General features: G+C 39.4%; 1 protein-coding gene across 3 annotated transcripts in view; it reads right to left on the bottom strand.

Annotated features, from left to right (window-relative positions):
• Nucleotides 1-23,133, bottom strand: part of MTPAP (mitochondrial poly(A) polymerase) — a 105,511-nt gene extending 82,378 nt beyond the window's left edge. For 2 of the 3 annotated variants that reach the window (XR_002336108.1, XR_001299270.2), the window contains exons 1-8: nucleotides 22,661-23,133; nucleotides 15,476-15,648; nucleotides 14,728-14,961; nucleotides 13,184-13,408; nucleotides 7,467-7,678; nucleotides 4,767-4,993; nucleotides 694-786; nucleotides 539-612 (exon numbers count right to left, since the gene is read on the bottom strand). Coding sequence is in view for 1 of the 3 variants with exons in the window: in NM_001317082.1 (NP_001304011.1) it covers nucleotides 539-612; nucleotides 694-786; nucleotides 4,767-4,962; nucleotides 4,965-4,979; nucleotides 4,981-4,993; nucleotides 7,467-7,678; nucleotides 13,184-13,408; nucleotides 14,728-14,961; nucleotides 15,476-15,648; nucleotides 22,661-22,814 (1,389 nt within the window). In the remaining 2 variants the exon portion in view is untranslated. 3 annotated transcript variants of the gene reach the window in all.

The following is a 23,424-nucleotide window of genomic DNA, read 5'->3' as shown; positions in this document are numbered from 1 at the left end:
CTTAAGTATCCCCATTTACAGACAAATTTTGCCTAGGGTTTGCTCCGATATTTTCTTTCATGGAAAATGTCCATCATTCCAGCTACTCAGATGAACCCAAGTCATAAATTCACTCACCCAAGTTAAATGAAATCCTAAGGGCTCAAACTGAGGGAATTACTAAAATCTACCTTTGGGACTAGGTATTCTGTTTCTTCCATGGAAACCCAAATCCAGCTTAAAGAGAACTGGATGAAAAATTATGTTTTCTAAAAAACTTCTCAGAACATATTCCCCATTTTGAAAGACACAGTATTAGCAGTAAGTGACAACAAAGGTATCACGGCAAAGTGACAAAGGCAGATGTCCAAAGAGATGGTCTTTGCTCTTCTAAACACCAGATGAATGATCTTAGCCATGAGGCATCAATTTCCTTATCACTACCTATCACTGCAGCATTGACATGCAATGACATTTGTTAGAGTGATCTGAAAACCACTGAATATTAGGACAGCAGGAGACCACATACCTAATAACCAAATATTAAAACAGTATTTACCTGTCGAATATTTATGGAATTTTTATTGAAAGCGAAATTTCCAAAATATTCAAAAAATTCTTTCAGTAGTAATTCTGTAAGAAAATTAAAACAAGGAAAATAAGAAGAAAGTCCATTTCAGTCCAAAAAGGAACAAAGAGAAAAAAAACACCTACCTAGTGATTCTGTGTTTCCTGAAGGTTTAATTTTATTCAAGTCACGAACAAATGTACAGTTGTGGCCTTCTATTATACACTTATCTTCTGCATCTTTAATAAACAGAAACAAAAAATACATTTCTTTCAAAGATATTCTCTACTTCAAAAACCTATAGTCACATAAATCAAAGTTATCGATTCATGCACCCTATTATTAGTGTTTATATATATATATTATCAGCATTAGTAGGATTAAAACTTCATTAAAAAAGACTTGAGACCAATTATACTATTTTTACTTGAGCAAACTAGAACTGCCTATCAACATTCAGTGATTCCTAATCTATCTTCTGAGGTTATCAGTTTTCTAGTTATAAACGAAAACGCAGATTCACCAGCTTAAATCTTGGCACCATCTTAGATCAGTGATACTTAATTTCGATCTCCATTTTCAATCCTACCAGCTTTTTATGCATTTACTTTCAACAATTTATCTATGACACACACAAACTGAATGTCCTAAGAGTTTTGAAAAACTTCAGATAATTGCTAAAATGCAGTGCCCTAGAGGGACTGAGGTTCGGTACAAGTTCAACAGCACAGTGGACGTAAGCATTCACCTTTTCTAACAGTACTTATAAGTTCAGTGGTTAACTGTTTCAAAACTAGGGTTATTGATAAATACACACCATGAAATCCCTCAGCCATTCTAATCTACCTTCCACTGTACAATACGCAGGCAACCTCCTCCTCCTAAACATCTAAGCGAGGGCACCTGAAAACAGCATCCACCTTTCCTAGCTCCAGGATGGCGCTCTATCCTTTGTGTCCTGCGCTCCTCCAGCACTTACTGAGGAGTGACTGCTTGCATGTTGACCACTCCCTACCTGCTCCCTGGTCTGGGATTATAGCGGCCCCTGTCCAATCACTGTCCAACTGCCCCTCCTCCCAGCCCAGTCCACAACAACAGTGTCCATCTACAGCAGGCACACAATCCAGAATCTGAACAATCGCTGATATTTGACTTTGTGTGATTGTGTGTTTGTGTGTGGGGGGGGAGTGGTTCTGGTTATTTTTTGGTTAAGGCCTGAGTTACTGACATAAATTCCTCAAGAATTATTCTAGATTCTAACTTTAATCCTAGATTCTAAAATTAACTGCTATAAATTTTAATAGCAAATTTGATGTGCTCTATTACACGACTTAAGAATTTATATACAGTTCCACTTAGATCTATATTTATGGGACTTGGGCATGTGTTTCACTATTTCAAATTATCAACAGTTTATATTATTCATGACACAGTGCCAATCACATATATTGATGCTCTTTTAGCTGCTGTGTCCTTGTTTATCCCCCAGGAATATATTTCCAACAGAAAAATGAGATCCACACTAAAATATTCTTAGGAATGTACAATGATGAAAAACAGACTATCTCTATGAATCTTGGTCTTCACTGAAAGAGTTTTTAACAGAAAGCAGTAAATCTGAAAGGAGAAAAAATATCTTCTGGTTTAAGATAGGGCCACCTTGGTTTTCTCAAAATCCCTAACAAAAGCACTCAAACCTAACAAACAACTCAGTCTTTTTCCCTCTCGCCCCTGTGTCTCTCCTTTTAAACTACCACCCAAACACCAGCTACACAGTCCAATGTAATAGCCACTAGTTACAAGCGGCCACTACAACTAAAAATTCGGTTTCTCAGTCACACTAACCACGTGTCAAGGGTCTGATAGCCATGGGTGACGACTGGCTGCCCTGAGGTACAACATGGACAGAGGACATTTCCCCGATCACGGAAAGCCCGCTGGAGAGCACTGCCGCAGAGAAATGATTCTCAATCTACTCAGACATACAATGCCCTATTGATTTTTGTTCATTCCTGTGGCAATGACATTCTTCTTAAAAGTATTGTATAAAACACTGGTAAAAACTCTTGAGCAAATACAAACTTTCTTAGTTGTGAGAAAAAAATGCTTTGTAGGCACCTTAACTCTAATGATAGGGTCCTTCCCCTTAAGTGAACTTAAAACTCAATGAAAAAAATTAAGGTTATGTATTTACTAAATTTGATTTTTTTGCTTCCTTTGGAAACCTTTAGATTCTCATGGGTTGGTACAGCAATTACCACACCAACATGATACATAATGGTAAGTGAAATTCACTGAGTAACATTCTCACAGACACATTCAGATTGATAAACTTACCCGCATTTTTCAGGGAACTAACACTGTACTACCATAACTCAATCTGTCACAGAGATCACTACTGGCCATGGTATATAGATAACTAGGGGCTACATATAGATAATCACATCTATGGGTTATAAAATTAACTGAGGCTAATCTTTCTGGTCAAAAGAACCAAAATCAACACTGCATCAACCTCATGCATTTCTAATAAACAACTTGAAGTGGACAGGCGTCTGAGTAAGGAACGTAACAGGAGGTGCCAAGTTTATATGAAACCTGATTAATTTTTTCTTTGGTACAAATCCTTTATAATGCTGTATTTTTATAAGGACAGTTTACTGCAACTAAACCTGAATAGCTAAAATTATATACCTAACTATATTCGACTTCTATTACAACTATTAACAGGGCCAAACCTTTCAATATACCATGGGTCAGCAGTAATTAAATGAGAGAAGCCAATAGGTGATTCTGCTTTACTAGTTTATGCAAGCTAACTTTTTAGCATGGGAGGGGCACACATGTAAAACGCTTAGGCAACTGCCATTCTGCTTCCCACCCATCGTGCCAACATAATAAGCATTTCAGAGGGAATGATTCCAAACCCTAGATCCAGGAGTTCCCATTGTGGTTCAATGGAAACGAATCTGTCTAGCAGCCATGAGAACGCAGGTTCGATCCCTGGCCTTGTTCAGTGGGTTAAGGATCTGGCATTGCTGTGAGCTGCGGTGTAGGTCGCAGACGCGGCTTGGATCTGGCGTTGTTGTGGCTGTGGTGTAGGCCAGCAGCTGTAGCTCCAATTAGACCCCTAGCCAGGGAACCTCCATCTGCACTGGGTACGGCCCTCAAAAGAAAAAAAAAGGAAAGGAAAAGGCACATTCTCGGCAGCAAAGCGAAGAGCATAAACAAGGAAGTGAAGAGAAAATGTCACAATCATGTTATTGGCTGAAATGAGGGAACATGTGAAGAGATATGATGGGGAAGAGGCTGGAAAAATGGGTTGTGGCTACAGGTAAAGATCTGAAACACCAAGCTGAGTAAACTGAGGTTTACTCTATAGGGAAGAAGATCCCTTTAATGTTATTTTAAACAGGGAAGATCCAGGGACATACTTTAAAAGAATGATCTGGATGCCACATACAGGATGGGCAGATGATGGAATATATACACATTTTAAGTAAATTCCTGAATTATCTTCTTTTTATTTATTTTTTTGGCCATACCCATGGTATGTAGAAGTTCCTGGGCGAGGGAATGAACCCACGCCACAGCAGTGACCTTAGCTACAGGATTGACAACGCTGGATCCTTAACCTGCTGCGCCACCAAGGAACTCTGATTATCTTAGAATTTAGGGCTGTAATACTTTAGGATCTCGTCCAGCAGTCTACCAAAATTTCAACTTATTTAAAACATAAAATTAAAAACTTAGGATCATAAAATAGCATGAGACGGTTTTTAGCATCTCTAAGAGAAATCTGCAAATAGCTTCAGACTTGGAAAGCCATCTCTGAAGCTATGATCTGATTAAAAACTGCATCTGGGATCTGTTTTTTTTCTAAGGTCATTCCAAGCTTGGTCAACTAAGGGAGAGCCTCCAGCTGTCTCATGAGAGTTGTTAAAACAGTGTTACCAACTGATAAAACAAGTCAGAAGCCTCAAAAAATTCTCCATTTCACAAATCATCGGCTCTCATGACCCCTGGTGGACATTAAGAAAATTAAAAACACTGAAATTTTAGATTCGAAGGCTTTGAAAATACATGACCTCCAAACACACACGTGTACACACACACACACACACACACACACACACGCGCGCGCGCGCGCAGCTTTGATAACACCTGGTAATTCTATCCATTCAAAAATTAGAAAACTGAGAGATGCTTTCAGTCTCACCCGCTAGGGATTTCAAGGAGTCTAGTGTTGGAAGAATAGGGGGTGATCTCCTCTGGAGAAAGAAGATGACCATCATGGTGAGGGAGAAATTTGTAATCCAAGCACCAGGAATACTACTTGTTAACGAATGCACTCGAGCCCAGCATCGGATGCTGAACACCAAGGCTCTCACGCGTGAGTCCAGGGCACCGTACAGATAAAGCAGCTCGGAACTTTTCAAGGCGATCCTTCAAAACAGAAAAATAACAGGCATTTTCGAGCTCCCAAATTATGATCCCAGAGTAGGAAAAAAACACATTCCTGGGGACATACCTATATCTTACTATACCTGAACTTCAGAACAACATAAGCAGATCATCAAAAGCATTATGCATTTGCAACGGGAAATTTAATATGAATCGTTATACATTCATTACCATAAAAACATTCTTTTAAATGCTAACAACCACGACACAGTTTCTAAAGCTTCAATTTTTTAAATCAAAGTACCTAAACATGACTTGAATAATAAGGGAACACACTACATAAGTGCTCTCTATTAACTATCATAGACATATTTGTAAATGAGAGGCTTCACACCTCAGCTGCACAGTCCTTTGTTTGAGTTATCATTAATTCACGTGTTTGTCTGTTGTACCCACTGCTTTTCTAATATTTTTAGGGGGCATTTAAGAATCTCCACAGTAAAATGTCCAGGTATGACTCTATAAATTTAGATCAGAGAAAATACAGACAGAATGAACAAAGTCAGCACCACAATCTATTTGGGCTGCAGGCATTTGGAACGATGTTCTGCAGAGTGATTAAAACTAAGCTGGCAAGTTTATTTCTGGTCTTCCTATTAGATGTAGCTGGAAAGGAAATGCAGTCATTTGTAGGATTTACACTGGCCACAGGGAGAAAACATAATGATTCTTCCAGCATAAAGATTTCCTGATAACTGAATTTTTAAACTAATCTGATCTCATTATGGATTACAGGTGAGGTAACCTTACACTTTACCATCCAAATCAGGACACTTTAAAATAGGAAAGGGGAGTTTTATCTAGTGCTTTGACAGACAAGGAAAACATTCTACTTACTTTATCAAGAAAGTAATAAAGGTCTTAAAATTCAACCCAAATTACTTAAAAGTTTAATATTTATAAAAACCACAACCCATGAAGATAAAATGTCGATTAAGAAAAAAAACTTCAGAGCCTATTTTCAATAAATTTTCTATTCATGTTACAATGCAAAGAATTATAAGAAATATTTTAAAATTAAGCTCCTACTGATCAAAATACATCTTGCAATTTCTCAAAGAGCCAAGAGAGGGCACAACATCATTGAACAGTTAGCAATTCCAGACTCTGTAAAGCACCACCAAGGTTGGCACTTACTTCCTCAGTTTAGAAAAGAGGAGGAGAGAAAAGAAAAAAAAGGCGGCATTTAAGTGAGTGAGGAAATGGAAAATTAGAAATCCATGATGATCAAATGTTTTATCTATGTAAATGAAGCTAAACTAAACAAAAAATAAGTATCAAATAGTGTGAGGTATCTGATGTAAAGAAGCAATGTAAGAGTATAAAAATCTGAAGCATATTAAAATAAAAATTTAAAAACTATACCAACAAGACAATGAAAAAAACACTATTACAAAGTTCATAAATTTCATTTTATTCTATTTGCATACTATAAAGAAAATATAACAATGATAGAAAATACAGTACATATTTTTGTTTATTTTTACTCCATGGGTTACTTGAGAGAATTCAGAAGTACTTAGCACTGACTTGACAGTGAACACCTGAGCTGAATCAAAACTGCTCTAGATTAGATTTTCTAAATCTATTTTTAGTTCTAATTATTTATCTAACAGAGAGTATAGTGAAGGTAAATGCATGCAATAAGAATACTAGAGGGAAAAGAAAAACTCTTCAGCTGAGTTTTCCCTATGAGAACCAGAGAAAAGCAATCAGAGTCTGAAGGAACTTGTCATCATCAACCCCATTTTTTTTTTTTTTCCCCCTCCTAGGGCCACACCCAAGGCATATGGAGATTCAGGTTAGGGGTCGAATTAGACCTGTAGCTGCCAGCCTACACCACAGCTAGGACAACGCCAGATCCTTAACCCACTGAGCGAGGCCAAGGATTGAATGCTTTCTTGCGAATACTAGTCAGATTCCTTAATCACTGAGTCACAACAGGAACTCCCCCCCCCTTTTTTTTAAGCAAACAGGTTGATAATAAAATAAAGACATACTGAAGAAAAACTATGCAGTCCTAGAGTTGCGGGCTGCTCAGGCCACTGTGTGACCTCCGTTTGTTTGGCCAAAAGGTGACTCCATCTAGAGGCGATTAAGAGGTCAGACTCAAGGTGCTACTCTATTTTCTAAGTGTACCTAAAAGACTAGAGAAGACTACATACTTACGAACTTTTGAGATGTTACCAGGCTACTTAAGTAAGAACAATGAAATACAGTTCTTCTCAGAAGGTTAACATTTTAACACAGTATCTTAACATTTTACTAGGAATACACACGAAAGATACAAAGAGCATAAGAGAAAGTATTTCCTACTTTTTAATTCGAGCATTAAATTTTTAAAAAATTATTATTAAAGCATCTCAAAGAGTCAAAAGCCATTGTTTCTGTACATGAAAACCTATGCTAACAGCTTGTAACACTCACATTTAAGATAACAAATAAGAAATCATACCTATTGTTAGTGGTCAAATCACACTGAAACCCGGAGGCCTGGTGCGAGAACCTGACCAGGGGACACCGAGCATTTAGGATCTTCTGCACCCCGACACAGCCGGGGCCAAAGTGATCAAGGCACTCCCCTATCACAGACAGGATCTTCTGAGTCACAATTCTTTCCGAAGGAACATTTTTCACTTGAAATTCCATCAGAAAATTTCCTGAAGCCTGAATAATAAAGACATTTATAAATAGGGGCTTTTTATAAAAAGGAATTTCTTAAACTTTTCTAAACCGATGCTCTAAGTCATTTCTGGCCAAAATATACACACACAAACAAAACCCCACACAAACACACAAACAAAAAAATTATTAAACACACACACACCAATCTCTTCATGCAATCACAGCCAAAAGCAGACCTACAAAATCTTCAGTTGTCTCAACAAAAAGACAACCTATGCATTGGGAGAAAATATTTGCAGATGATGCAACCAATGAGGGCTTAATTTCCAAAATATACAAACAACTCATAAACTCGGTCACAATAACAAAAAGAAAACCAATCAAAAAATGGGCAGAAGACCTAAACAGACAGTTCTTCAAAGAAGATATACAGACGGCCAACAGGCACATGAAAAGATGCTCAACGTTGCTAATTATTAGAGAAATGCAAATCAAAACCACAATGAGGTACCACTTCATTTTGGGCAGAACAGCCATCATTAAAAAACCTACAAATAATAAATGCTGGAGAGGGTGTGGAGAAAAGGGAACCCTCCTACATTGTTGGTGGGAAAGTAAATTGGTGCAGCCACCATGGAAAACAGGATGGAGGACCCTCAAAAAACTAAAAACAGAGCTACTTTATGATCTAGTAATCCCACTCCCGGACATATATCTGGAAAAGACAAAAACACTAATTGGAAAAGATACATTCATCCCTACATTCACAGTAGCAGTATTTACAACAGCCAGGACAGGGAAGCAACCTAAATGTCCACTGAGAGATGAATGGATAAAGAAGACATATAACATAAACAATGGAATACTACTCAGCCATTAAAAAGAATGAAATAATGCCATTTGCAGCAACATAGATGGACCTAGAGATTATTATAAGTCAAAGACAAATCATATGATATCAACTCTATGTGGAATCTAAAATATGACACAAATGAACTTATGTACAAAGCAGAAACAGACACAGACATAGAAAACAAACATATGGCTACTAAATGGGAAGGAAGTGGGAGAGGGATAAATTAGGAGTGTGGGATTAACAGATGTAGAAACTACTATATATAAAATAAAAAAGTTCCTACTGTATAGCACAAGGAACTATATTCAATATCCTGTGATAAACCATAGTGGAAAAGAGTATTAAAAAGAATATACGGAGTTCCCGTCATGGCTCAGTGGTTGACGAATCCGACTAGGAACCAGGGGATTGCGGGTTCGATCCCTGGTCTTGCTCAGTGGGTTGAGGATCCGGCATTGCCATGAGCTGTGGTGTAGGTTGCAGACGCACCTCGGATTCCACGTTGCTGTGGCTCTGGCGTGGGCCAGAGGCTACAGCTCTGATTGGACCCCTGGCCTGGGAACCTCCATATGCCGCGGGAGCAGCCCTAGAAAAGGCAAAAAGAAAAAAAAAAAAAAAGAAAAATTAAAAAAATAAAAATAAAAAGAATATACATATATATAGATGAATAACTGAATCACTTCGCTGTACACTAGAAACACAACATTATAAAATCAATTATACTTCAATAAAAATATTTTTAAACAAAGCTTCAGTTGTCCTTTGCTTCTCTAGAGTGTAAAATACCAACCTATGCTGATGCGACTCAGATGTGGCGTTGCTGTGGCTATATCATAGGCCAGCGGCTACAGTTCAGATTTGACCCATAGACCGGGAACCTCCATATGCAGCAGGTGCAGCCCCGAAAAGACAAAAAAAAAAAAAAAAAATTCACTATGAAATCTTCAGAGTTCCCGCCGTGGCTCCGTGGTTAACAAATCCGACTAGGAACCAGGAGGTTGCAGGTTCAATCCCTGGCCTTGCTCAGTGGGTTAAGGATCTGGTGTTGCCCTGTGCTGTGGTGCAGGTCACTGACATGGCTTGGATCTTGGGAAGCTGTGGCGCTGGCTTAGGCTAGAGGCTGCAGCTCCTATTGGACCCCTAGCCTGTGACCCTCCATGTGCCGCAGATACGGCCTTAGAAAAGACAAAAAGACCAAAAAAAAAAAAAAAAAAAAAAAACCTAAAAAATCACTAGCTTTTTAGAATTAACTTATATACCAGAGTATATTATATACAATAAAGTAATACTATATGTAGAACCACAGACTATAAATTCAGTGAACATACATGTGGCCTTTCCATTTTCATCAAGATCTATAAACCCAAAGTAGTTATAACAGGAAATATATGCATACGATGTAAGCAGATCAATAGAATAAAAAAGATAGTATATAAATAGATGAAACTGTATATAGGAATTTATTATTTAATAAAATGAACTCCAAATTACTAGAGGAAAATTGCCATTCAATGAATGAGTCAAGTGGCCATTTAAAAAAGACTAGTCCAAAACCAAAGTAAACTGAACGTGGATCAAAGACTTAAATGTAAAATGTTTCTATCAGTAAAGCTGCTATAATCTTAAGCACATATTTCAAAGTATATGTTTATAACAACAGCATAAATTAAACTAACATACAAAATGCTGTCAAATTGTTTAGTGAGACTACAGCGCTGCCTTTTAAAATATCTTTTTTCTAAATAGCTCTCTATTTCAGAAATCTAAGTTCCAACTCAGTTTTCAACTCCTCCCTCTGCTTCCAAAAACAACAACAACAACAAAATGTTTCTTACTTGTATGACAATAGAGTGATTAATAATACTGCTGCAGGTAGCAGTCAACATTTAAACACTCAGTAAAGGCCAAAGCACTGTTGATCAGTTCTCTCAGACACTTCATGATTTGGTGCTATAGCACTACCCCAACTTTATTATTATTATTATTATTTTGTCTTTTTGCCATTTCTTGGGCCGCTCCCGAGGCATATGGAAGTTCCCAGGCTAGGAGTCAAATCGGAGCTGTAGCCACCGGCCTACGCCAGAGCCACATAACGCGGGATCGGAGCCCATCTGCAACCTACACCACAGCTCACAGCAACACCAGATCCTTAACCCACTGAGCAAGGCCAGGGATCGAACCCACAACCTCATGGTTCCTAGTCAGACTCATTAACCACTGAGCCACGACGGGAACTCCTATCCCAACTTTATAGCTAAGCTGAGGCACAGAGAATGTAAATCATCTCCCCAGGGTCACACAGCTAGTAAGTAAAAGAATTATTCTGCAGTTTCACTCCCAAGCTCAAGTGCTCACCATTATAACATGTTATCATGTACCTTGATTACTCAGCAAGGTCTTTTACTTAACATAAAAATAGCCTAACACAATTTAAGTGTTGTGTTAAAGAATTTAACAAGAATTTAATGCAACTCCAAGGACATTAGTCTTAATAAGACTGATTCATTTCACTTTGATGTATTTTGTATTCCTTAGCAGGGACCCTTCTGCTAGGTAATTATAAGCTGAGCACAGAACATATGTCGGGCACTGTGTGGGACAAGAAAATGAACAATGGTCCCTGCCCTGCCCACACTTACCACACAGTGAGACTCACATGTCAACCACTCACTAAACATAATACAGGCAAATTGGAGACAGACAGAAATATGAGCAAGGTACTACAAAGAAGGCATGACTGGACCAGGAAAAAAAAAAAAAAAACACAAGCATGGAGTCAAGAGGTGGAGTCAGAAGTAGGCCTTGAAAGCTGCTTGGGAATAACAGCCAGGAATGGAAGGAAAATGGTCCTCCCTGAAGAGACAGAACAACTGTTTAGCTGTTATTCATATTCTAAAAGTGCCTGACAATCAAGTAATTAAATGATGGAAAACTAGGCGTGTGCAACTATGGAAGGAGAAATTATTACTAAAATGAATGAGACAGCTCATTTCAATTCTATGTTAAAAAGAAGAACCATTCTAAGTCTGTGGACGATCCAATCTGTGTTTTAAGATAACTCCAGCAGAGACTGAGGGCTGGAATACCAAGGCGTGACACAAGGAATATGTCAAAAGCAGGATGTTACGATTAACTAAGTGAGAATTTATAGGGACCAAAGTTTTGAGGATGTAACGGAAGACCCAAAAGATAGCTATCTTTGCTTAGATGACAGGAAATGTGAGGAAAGCTAAAATACCACTACTTAACATGTGAATCATATATAAGAACTTTTAAAGAATATTTATAAGGAGATGAAGATAGAAGTTTTGTTTTCAATGTTAAGTTTCAAGTTTCAACTGGACATCTACAGAGATGACCACTAGTCTGAAACACAAGAAAGAACAGGGTCATAAAAACATCTTACAAAAACACCGAATCCTGGGAGTTCCCACTGTGGGTCAGTGGTAACGAACCTGACTAGTGTCCATGAAAAAGTGAGTTCAATCCCTGACCCCGCTTAGTGGGTTAAGGATACAACATTGCCATGAGCTGCAGTGTAGGTCACAGATGTGGATCGGATCTGGTGTTTCTGTGGCTGTGGCGTAGGCCGGCAGCTGAAGCTCCGATTCGACCCCTAGCCTGGGAACTTCCACATGCTATAGGTGCGCACCCCTAAATAGCAAAAACAAACAAACAAAAAACCCCAGAGAATCCTTTTCAAATCAAAACTGTAATTAAATTAAAGCATCTTTTATACTATTTGGGATGACAGCAAAGATACTGATGAACTGTACTGTCAGACATGCACGTTAATAACAACGTAAATGGGATACATCATGCCTAAAGAGTAAGAAGAAAGGAGGGAGCAAAGGGCAGAGTAAAGAAAGAATGCAACAGGAAAAGAAAAGGAAAGGAAAGCAAAGCAAAGAAAAAGCATATAAAATAGGAAGTAAAAACTAAGACAGTAGAAATAAACCCCCAAATTACCAGTAATAATAAATAATAAATTAAAAAGAGTCACAGATTGGACTAAAAGCATAAAATTCAGTGTCTATTTATACCCAAAATATAACAACATATGTGAAGGCTGAAAATACACATGTAGAAGGATAAAATGAGACAAGTAACAGGAGCCACCTTAACAAACAAAAAAGAATTTAAAGGAAGGGTATTTATAGAAATGATGGACGTAATTTAATGATAAATGAAGAACCCACTAAAAAGGTGTAATAATCATATACCTATATACCTACATGTGGCTAACAGATTCTTTGAGTAAAGCAAAAAGCAAAAGAATTCTAAGGAAAAATTAACAACAACAAAAAAAAATCATGAGATGTAAAAAACACTTCAGAACTAGATCACACAGATTAAAAAATCAGTTAAAATACACATAATCTAGTAACACAATAGGTAACCTTGGCCTAACCGAAAAACTTCCAAAAGAATGACTGTTGTATTATATTTGTTTAAGATTTACCAAAAAATGATCACATATTAGACCATACAAAGAAAGACTTTACAATCCCAAAGAATCAGTATCAAATGGATCATATTCTTTTACCAAATTGTTTAGAAATCATTGGCACAATACTGTAAATCAACCGTACTTTAATAAAAAAAATTTTTTAAAGAAATCAAGTTAAAATTTTGTTAAGTCCAAAATTTATTTTTTCTAATTATCTTAACTTTGCGATTTATAGAATTACCTTTTGGGCACTAAAGTTTCCAATTTCATCCAGATCCAAAAACATGTCCAAATCACATCCTAATTTCCCAAAACTGTTCACTGAAGAGCCAAAGGGTCTGACTGCACAGCCTGGAAAATATGCAGCCGCTATGTCCTCAATAAGAGAGCAGGTGAGATAGCGGAGTTTGGTGTTCTCTTCTGTGAGCTGGAATGTCTTCAGGAGGGCAGTCAGCTGATCATCTACCTAGCTGGCCAAAAGAAAACCCACAAAATACAGAAAACATTCAGGTAAAACTATCATTTTACTTGTAAAGATGTGATGCCTTAGGAGAACAACCTGAAAAATACAGTCTTTTAAAATTTAGCCTTAACAGTGGATTTTACAAATGAGGAATGAGGACCAGCAAAATGAAATCTGGCTAGGGGAGTTCCTGTTGTGGCTCAGCAGTAACAAACCCACGTAGCATCCATGAGGATGTAGGTTCGATCCCTAGCCTTGCCCAGTGGGTTAAGGAACCAGCACTACCGTGAGCTGTGGTGTGGGTCGCAGACACGGCTTGGATCTGGTGTTGCTACGGCTGTGGTGCAGGCTGGCAGCTGCAGCTCCAATTCGACCCCTAGCCTGGGGACGTCCATACGCCATAGCTTGGCCCTAAAAAGCAAAAAAAAAGAAAGTTGGCTAGAATTAAAACTATTGCTTTTCTTGGGCCATGAGTATAAAGTATTGTTCTAGGAAAACAAAAATAGTCAAATGCTCCAGTGGAGGAGGTCAAAACAACCACAAAGCCAGACATTTAAACAAAGTTGACGGGAGAGAAGAACACTGTGAAAGGCGAGAAACACTAGAAATAAGCAAGGCTTCAGGGAATGAAGGTCCGAGATCCCTCAATTCCTTCGAATATCAATCCTGGATGTTTACCAGAAGACTACGGTTAAAACGATCACATTGTGAAGGCCTGTAATGGACTTGAATATTTTAAAATACAAATCACAGCCTTAAATGCCCATGTTTGAAAAGAATACTGAAAATAACTGAACTAAGCATTTAGCTCAAGAAAACTAAATAAAGGAAAGTAAAGGAATGTAAAAGGTTAGAAGTCTTAAAAATTAGAAAATCAAACCAAAAAAATAGTATATTGAGAAATAAAACCATAAACACATACTTTGAAAGGACTAGCTAAACCTGTGACAGGTCTGAGTAAGAAAAACCATAACTAATGCGAACATTATCAGAGCAGAAAAAAGAGATAAAACCACAAATGAGATATTTTGAAAACTTATAAAAGAATGCCATTATGAGACAGTTTAAAACCTTATAAAAAGAATGCCAGTGGTATGTCATTGTGTTGACAAGAGAAAGAAAACCCGAATGATCCAAAGGCCCAAAACTCTGAAAGAAGGTGGTCACTTCTAAGGAGTAAAATGGGGTGGGAGGTGGGGGAATGGGGAAGGATGGTGTTTACTTGTCACTCAATATATTCTTGAATATTTAATAACAATCTTATACAAAACAAGCCAAACACACACACATATAAAGTTAGGGAAATATACCTATAAACTTACACTTTCTGCACAACAAAGTAATTCAAAAAGCTTCTTGCTTGAAGGAGAGGACTGATTACTACACTGAACACTTGACTGTTCCGAAGGCTGGCTTGATGGATTCCTCAACTTTAAACTGAAGTACCGGGACCTGAATGGAATTGCAGCCTCTGCGCCCCGGCTTGGCGTACGAGTCACACTCTGCAGTGAAGCTACACTTTCCTTCTGACAAAATTCTACAACGGCATAAAGACCCTACCAAAAACATAAGAAAAACAGAACACATTTCAAAATACTATTTGTAACACAGTATTTGAGTTCATGTTTCACAGCAATTATCAGAACACGAAAAATAGTAATTTTTAAAATTTACCGTGATAAACACGCTAACACAAGCAATGGTTTTAATCATTCTAAGCAGATTGAGAAAGAAACATTATAAAGTGATATTAGTTAAGGAAAGCTGAAAAGAATGCTGAAAGAAAATTAAAGGGCAAAACAAAGATTTCCTTCCACTGGCCTCTATTTATAAGATAATTTCAAGTATTCAAAATTGCTTATAACTCTGTAATACTTCTGTAAGGATTTCTAGTCTCATAACAACAACAACAACAACAACAACAACAAACCTCATTAAAGAAATTTAGATAAGGAAAGATGCAGCATATAAAAAGAGAATCTAACTTGATCATACGGCAGAGACAACGGAGGAAAAAAACAACTTTAAAAAAGCATGAATGTGACGTTAGATTGTTTTTCAAGTACTTACAAAGCTTTCATAGAAGAAGTGGCTGTTAACGGGTCCGTGTTGGGATAAATACTGGAGAAACTTCTTCTCACTGATTTTATTTGGGCAGTGGATTAACACTGTCCGCTGGGCCTGTTCTCGTCTTTCTTCTTGCACCTCTGAGAATCTCTTCTTGGGAATCCTGTCTTCAGAGCCTGTGAATGAGACAAGACATTGCCAGCACACACACAGGTAAAATTTAAAGCATATGTTGATAAGGTATATAAAGACTTTATACCTGACTATGACCAACGTTATTCTAATCACACTTTCTTTCTTCTCCTCCTTTATTAGGGTTTGAAGCTATACTTTCAGTTTTCATTTTACCATTCTCTTGTCACTGCCATTAAACTGTCCACTCTGTTCTGATGGATTTTTTTTTTTTTTTTTTTTTTTTGTCTTTTGTCTTTTTGTCTTTTGTTGTTGTTGTTGTTGCTATTTCTTGGGCCGCTCCCACGGCATATGGAGGTTCCCAGGCTAGGGGTTGAATCAGAGCTGTAGCCACCGGCCTACGCCAGAGCCACAGCAACGCAGGATCCGAGCCGCGTCTGCAACCTACACCACAGCTCACGGCAACGCCGGATCGTTAACCCACTGAGCAAGGGCAGGGACCAAACCCTCAACCTCATGGTTCCTAGTCGGATTCGTTAACCACTGCGCCACGACAGGAACTCCTGTTCTGATGGATTATATTCAATGTATAGTGCTACAAAACGGAAAGTTTCACAAAATTTTAAAAGCAAAACTAGAAAAGTAAAATCACTCACTTAACGCCTCCACAAAAACACACATACAAAGTCTGTGTAAGCTGTAATATTCCAAAGCCTAAAAGAAATTAGACTTTAATGTAATGTATTAAAGTAAGTTATTAGTTTTTCTTTATAAAAGGTCTTGGTCCTGGTCAAACAATTAATAACGAATTATCAACTATCATGTGCTCGGCATCACAGGGAAACCAAAGAATTTGAAAACTGAGTTACTGTCCATAAGGAGTTAATGACACTTTTTACTGAAAAAAAAAAAAAAAAAAAAAATAGAGGGTTGCTTGGTTTTGTTTTTGGTTTTTTGATTTGTTAGGTTTTTTGTTTGTTTGCTTTCATTAGAAACCATCCAGGGGTTAGTGGTTCACAGGAAATGAAGACAAGAGCTGTGATAGGCAAATATTACACTTAAATATTAATAATCCACTGATGAGGAGCTCCCACTGTGGCACAGCGGGTGAAGGATCTGGTTGTCTCTTCAGTGGCTGAAAGGTGCAGGCTGGATCCTCAGCCCAGCACAGTGGTTTAACGATCCCACACAGGTAAAAGTTGCGGCCTAGATTCAGTCCCTCACCCAGGAACTTCCGTATGCCACAAGTGTGGCCAAATAATAATAATAACAATCCACTGATCAAAGCAAAGATCCACCAGTGAACTAAGTATAAGGAAAAAGAAAATTGCTCAAGTTCTAATTCCAAAGAGATTACAAACAATACAAATTACAAGAACAGAGAATTAACTGATGCAAGAAAATCAGCAAAGGCTTTCAGCCTCGTCTTCTTTCAAAAGATTACAAAACTGGAGTTCCCGTCGTGGCGCAGTGGTTAACAAATCCGACTAGGAACCATGAGGTTGTGGGTTCGGTCCCTGCCCTTGCTCAGTGGGTTAACGATCCGGTGTTGCCGTGAGCTGTGGTGTAGGTTCCAGACGCGGCTCGGATCCTGCGTTGCTGTGGCTCTGGCGTAGGCCGGTGACTACAGCTCCGATTGGACCCCTAGCCTGGGAACCTCCATATGCCGCGAGAGCGGCCCAAGAAATAGCAAAAAGACAAAAAAAAAAAAAAAAAAAAAGATTACAAAACTGATAGATTTGAAGGGAATACTGCAAACACACTGAAGCTTCATTTCAGCAAACCAAGCCATCCTCATGGACAGGACAGAGAAATGTGGGCTAACGATATAAAAGAGCCGGCTGGACCCTAAACTCTGCTCGTCAGCAACCTAGTCAGGTCTCCCCAGAAAATTTATACCCCAACCTGCGCCACATTCCTGATCAAACGTATGGGATATCTTTCCTACACTCACCTCACAACGTCCTCGCCTCTACACTGGCTGCCAGTCTCTAACATGGATCTCTTACTTCAGGCCTGGACACCCAGCCGGATTCCCAAACGGGTCTCATTCACTCTAGTCTTGTCCTTCTCAGGCTGTTCTCTACGCTGCTGCCAAAGTCATCTTCGAAAAATCATCTTTTTTAGACTGTCTCATTCCCTACCACATTCACATTCAGGGCCGGACCCCAGAACCTGGGTATAAAGTTCTTGGCATCTTGTCCCCTTGCCTCTCCCCTGTCAACTCCCACCACCCCCTCCTCTGCGCTGGAATCTACGGTGCTCTGCACACAACACCATCACACACAATATGAACTGTTCACACTACTTCTCTCTGGCTGGAAGGCCCACCTTCTCGTTTCTGCCTCGCAAACTCCCACTCATCCTCCAAGTCCTGCTCAGGTGTGTGATGACAGCTGACTCCCCAAGGCGGAATCACTTCCACCTCTGTGTTACCTTACTGCGACATCTAGGGAAGAACATGAGTCATGGCATCGAGTTTATGACCATATGTTAGGATGTCTGTCTTCCGTATTTTGGACAGGGGCTACCCTTACTCGGATCTGTCCACCAACAGCCCTCCCAGTTGGACTCTTATTTCCTTTTTTTTTTTTCTTGATAAGCTGTGATATGGTATGGTAGAGGCTTTGCCTAGACCACCTCACCCACTTTTCCAGCTGTGATTACCACCTCTATCTTCTTGTCTCCGGTCTATACCGAGTTTAAACCATGTCCAGCTGCTTACTGTAAAAGTAAAGCCAAACTGTTATAGAGTCAAAGTATAAATCCTCCCCCAGTTCTCTCCCTCTAATACCCAAGTATTGGGTTTGATACTTACTTACCTTTCCAGACATTTTTCAAGGCATATATAAACATAAACATTTTTATCTCTCCAGAGATACATTTTTTACACAATTGAAATTACCAAAAAGGTACTATAAGTTCTATTCTCTATTCTGTAATATGCTTTTAAATATTTAATACATTGTGGGTATCTTTTCATGTCAGTAGATGTATTTTTACCTCATTTTTAAAAATAACTGCAAAGTGAAGTAAGTCAGAAAGAGAAAGACAAATACCATATGATATCACATATATCTGGAATCTAATACATGGCACCAATGAACCTTTCCACAGAAAAGAAACTCATGGACTTGGAGAACAGACTTCTGGTTGCCAAGGAGGAGGGGGAGGGAGTGGGATGGACTGGGGATTTGGGGTTCATAGATGCAAACTATTGCCTTTGGAATAGATGAGCAATGAGATCCTGCTGTGTAGCACTGGGAACCACATCTAGTCACTTATGATGGAACATGATATTGTGAGAAAAAAGAATGTATACATGCATGTGTGACTGGGTCACCTTGCTGTACAGCAGAAAATTGATAGAGCACTGTAAACCAGCTATAATGGAAAAAATAAAAATTATAAAAAATAAAATAATAAAAATAAAAATACTGCCTAAGTATGCTTGGATACTTATGGTAATTTAGTCAATCCTCTACTGATATTTAAATGGTTTATCTTTCTTCACTATTACAAACAACGTATACAAAGTCTCTGCACTTTTATGCAAGTGTATCCCTGCAGCTGGCTTATGGGAGAAGAGCAGAGACTGAATCTTAGAGGGAGACAGAGAGGTGTGATGAAAGATGGAGCAATGTCTTGGGAAGATGGGAGGCAGGACCCACGATATTAACAGCTCTGGCCTTGAACATCAGTAGGTGCTAGGTGCGAGTGATGTGGACACGACAGAGTCTCGAAGGAGGGGACAAAATGTCCTGAGTTTGTTATCTTACAAAAGGCTTGTTAAATGTACAGACCACACAAAATTGGGAGGAAAAACTAGTAAGTGCTAATATTTGAAGACAGACTCAAATTTGCGATGGTCTTAATGACATAATCTGGTAAGCATAAACACAAAAAATAAATATTGTTCTATATTTAGAATTTAAAACAACATGAAGACACAAGCACATAATGGGGGAAAAATTCAGTTAGCAGTAGTTGTTGCGTATAAAAGAGGCCCAAAAGTTTGATTTGATGGAAGCTCAAAATGCATCAAGGAATGTCTTAGCTTCTCAGGGGAGAAGGAGGGAGGATGGATACAGATATGAAATCCAAACTCAAGGGGTACTAGTATTTCTTTAGTGTTTACTGGTCAGGCCGCACATGGAGTACATGCCCTGTTCTGGGCATAATGGATACGAAGGATGCTAGTGAACCAGGGAGCGTCAGATAGGAGTAATAACAGGTCTAGAAACAGACAGAAAAAGTGGAGACTTACAACCTGGTTAAAAACTAATGAGAACCTGGGAGCTGTCCTTCCACTGGTGCAGCACTTTGCAGTTTTCACAAAAACATTCTCTTCCAAATCTCACAATAGCCTTTTGAGATACCGTAGGTGTCATTACTGGTGAAAAAGCTGCACAAAGTCAACGTCTAACAAACTGGGTAGCCTCCTGTAGAGCCTGGCAGCTGTTTGGTTGCCTGGCATCTGTTTCCCCTAGTTCTGGTACCAGCACAACCCTGCTTGCAGGGTGTGGTGGGACTGCCATCACGTGTGCCCCCAATAGACCAGCCAGGACTATCCAATCATTTTAAACAGTTCCTCTTGGTCCAGAAGGTGGGGTTGTGATGATGACAAGTTCTTTCTCAGAATTTTTCAAGTTCAGGCAAAAGATTATTTCTTCTTCCCTTTGCAGAAAGCTGCAAGCTGTGAACACAGAACTGCTAATGGCATCCAACCCCCCACCTCTCTCTTAAAGCCCCACAGAAGAAAAATCTGAGATAAGGAGGCCACCAAACAATAGCTGAGGAGCTGAGGAAACAATAACTCACTCTGACCACATCCATCCAGACCCTAAAGTAGCCACGTCTCCTTCTCGGGTACGGTGACATGGTTGGTATATCCTCCCTTTCTACTTAAGCTAGTACGAGTTACTGTCACCTGCACCCAAAAAGTCCTGAACAATACACTACCTATTCTTGTCCTTACATCAGGGTTCTTTCTACTACTCACATGAAAATTATGTCAAAACTAAGACCAACAAGGAAATAGGAAATTAGTAGATTATATAACTATTTTTCAGCCATTAAGAGCCTGACCAAAAATGGAAGTGGGCTTATTTATAAAACAGTGTGTTTCTTTTCTTTCTCTCCCCCCCACCCCGGTCATTTTTGGAGTTCCCAGGATTAGATCGGAGCCACAGTGGAGACTAAGCCACAGCTGCAGCAGCACCAGATCCCTAACCCACTTCCCAGTGGCTCCCAAGATGCTGCCAATCCCATTGCGCCACAGCAGGAACCGCAAGTGTGTTTGTTTTCTTTTTATTTTATTTTATTTTATTTTATTTTATTTTATTTTATTTTATTTTATGGCCACACCCCCAGCATAGGGAAGTTCCTGGGCCAGGGACTGAATCCAAGCCACAGCTGCAACCTCCACCACAGCTCTGACAATGCCAGATCCTTTAACCCACTAGGCCTGACCAGGGATCAAACCTGAACCTCTGCAGTGACCCGAGCCACTGCTGTCAGATTCTTAACCCACTGGGCCACAGCGGGAATTCCAATAGTGTGTCTCTTGTTACCAGAAAATGTAACTACCAAAGTTGTGGCAATGAGTTCTCACACTGAGTAAAAAACTGAATTGGATATTTTTCAGTTTCCTTCTAATTACAAAACTATATACTTCTAAGTGAATTATAAGGTGTAGGTAGCTTCTCTTTAAAAATGAAAAAGACATTCAAATGAGGATTGTTACTAGTTATGCCTCATGAGTCCCTAAATATTTTAGAGGGTTATGTTATCCGAATGATACAAAATGAGGCACATTTCCTAAGAAAAACAACAAAGCTTTACTAAGTGAAGCCTTGGAATCAGAGGTTTTATTCTTACCTTTGCTATTGAATAGCTGAGTAAATATAAACAAGCCACCTGGGTTAGTCTGTTTCCACAATTATAAAACGGAGTAATAATTACTCTTTCCAAGCCTAGTTCAGAGGTTTCAATATCTCAAAAACCATACAAAAAACTCAAACGTAAACCATGTTAAAATGCAATAGCTTCTTTGGCAGAAGTTTTGCTCCAATTTCCAGTCACTTAAGAATTTTTAACAGAAGCAGCGTCTACTAAATACAACACAATCGGCATTTCAATGAACTGTCGTTTTAACTAATATTTCTCACTCTGTCAATATGAGTCTTTCAGACAGACCGATGAGGACAGCAATCTTATCATTTATTTTAGGGGAAATACTGTACTTGTTTAGTCTACCTTAGAACTGTCCCCAGAAATTATTTTGTTTCTTAAAACTATAGCTCCAGGAAATGGTAAACATCAACACATTTTGTTTAACAAAGGATTCTAAATTAACTTGGCTGCAAGTCACTTAGCTCTCTGCGCCTCTTTCCACATCACTAAAATGGAGACAGGGATGCATTTCTTGCTAGATTTGTTCAAGAATTGTAAAGAACATATACGCAGCTCCGGGGTCACAAGAGAGGTTCAAGCATGGTGGACTTAATACACTTGCATATAAATTTAGAACGCCTGAGGGACAACAACCTGTTCCAGTGGATTCAAACCTGGTACCAAGCTGATTTTGCTCAAAATGGCCAGAAACATAAAGCAACCGACAGTAATTTCAGAGGCAGAACCCTCCACTGGATGACCGGGAATCCCCGTTATTAATCAACGGCTTCACCACGCTCAGCCTCCATCAGCACCTTGTAAGCATCAAAACCAGTTACATTTGGGAGTAAGGAAGCGACTGACTGAGCCGAGGCATCACTTTCATTACCCGCAACGTTACTTTGCCAAATTGTCAAACACTAGCAAACCGTGCTGCCGGCACGCACTTCACAGGTTCCAATAACGTCATCACTGTGCACAAGAGTCTCCGGAAAAGAACCGTCACACACCCACCCCGCCGCCAGTCCGAGCCACGGCGGCGGCCCTCGGTTCCCCGAGGGAGGTCTGCCGAGGACGGGACGCGGCCTCCCCCAACCCCAAAGGGTCCACGGCCGCTTCCCCTTCCCTCTCCCACCGCGACTACAGACCCGGCGCCTTTACCTGTCTCCGCGCTCCCCGAGAACTGCTCTTCTCTCCTGAGGTCTGCGGCCACCGTTCCCGGACAACTGAGAAGCCTACGGAGAGCACGCTGGACTTGATTTCTCTGAGCACCGAGGGACAACCGGGTCAACAGTCCCACGCCGCGGGCCGCCATTGTCAGAGCGGCGGAGACTCCGAGCCAGGAGGTCGCCGGGCGTCTGCGCATGTGCGCCGAGGCCCAGAGGATGGGAAGCCTAGAGGGTCAAAGTAGGAGAAAAACGTTCACGTGTAAAAGAAATTGAGACGCGGTTTGAATGGGGATGGCTGAGGTTTTCAACACGTTTTATTTCCGCTCTCCGGGTTCTCCAAAAGAAGACCCCCAGAGAACGAGCACACCACCTACTCTTTCACATAGCCGTGAAAACAGAACCAGAGAGCAAGGGCAGGAGGAAAGAGCACTGACTTGGGAACCTAAGAATATAATAAACCATAACACTGTTTCTTTTTGTCTTTTTTCTTTTTTTTAAAATTATATTGAAGTATAGTTGATTTACAATGTTGTGTTAATTTCTACTGTACAGCAAAGTGATTGGGTTATACATATACACATATACATTCTTTTTCAGATTCTTTTCCCGTATTGGTTATCACAGAATATTGAGTAGAGATTTCTGCGCTCTACAGCAGGTGGCGTTGACCATCCATTCGCTGTATAACTGAATAACACTTTTTCTTGACCAAACACTGTTCTATGTGCTTTACAGGTGTTGACTCTTTTAATCCTT

This window comes from Sus scrofa, chromosome 10 (genome assembly GCF_000003025.6).
Source record: "Sus scrofa isolate TJ Tabasco breed Duroc chromosome 10, Sscrofa11.1, whole genome shotgun sequence".
Classification (NCBI taxonomy): domain Eukaryota; kingdom Metazoa; phylum Chordata; class Mammalia; order Artiodactyla; family Suidae; genus Sus; species Sus scrofa.
Note: the sequence above shows the minus strand (reverse complement) of the source record. Positions and strands in the feature narration are given on the sequence as shown.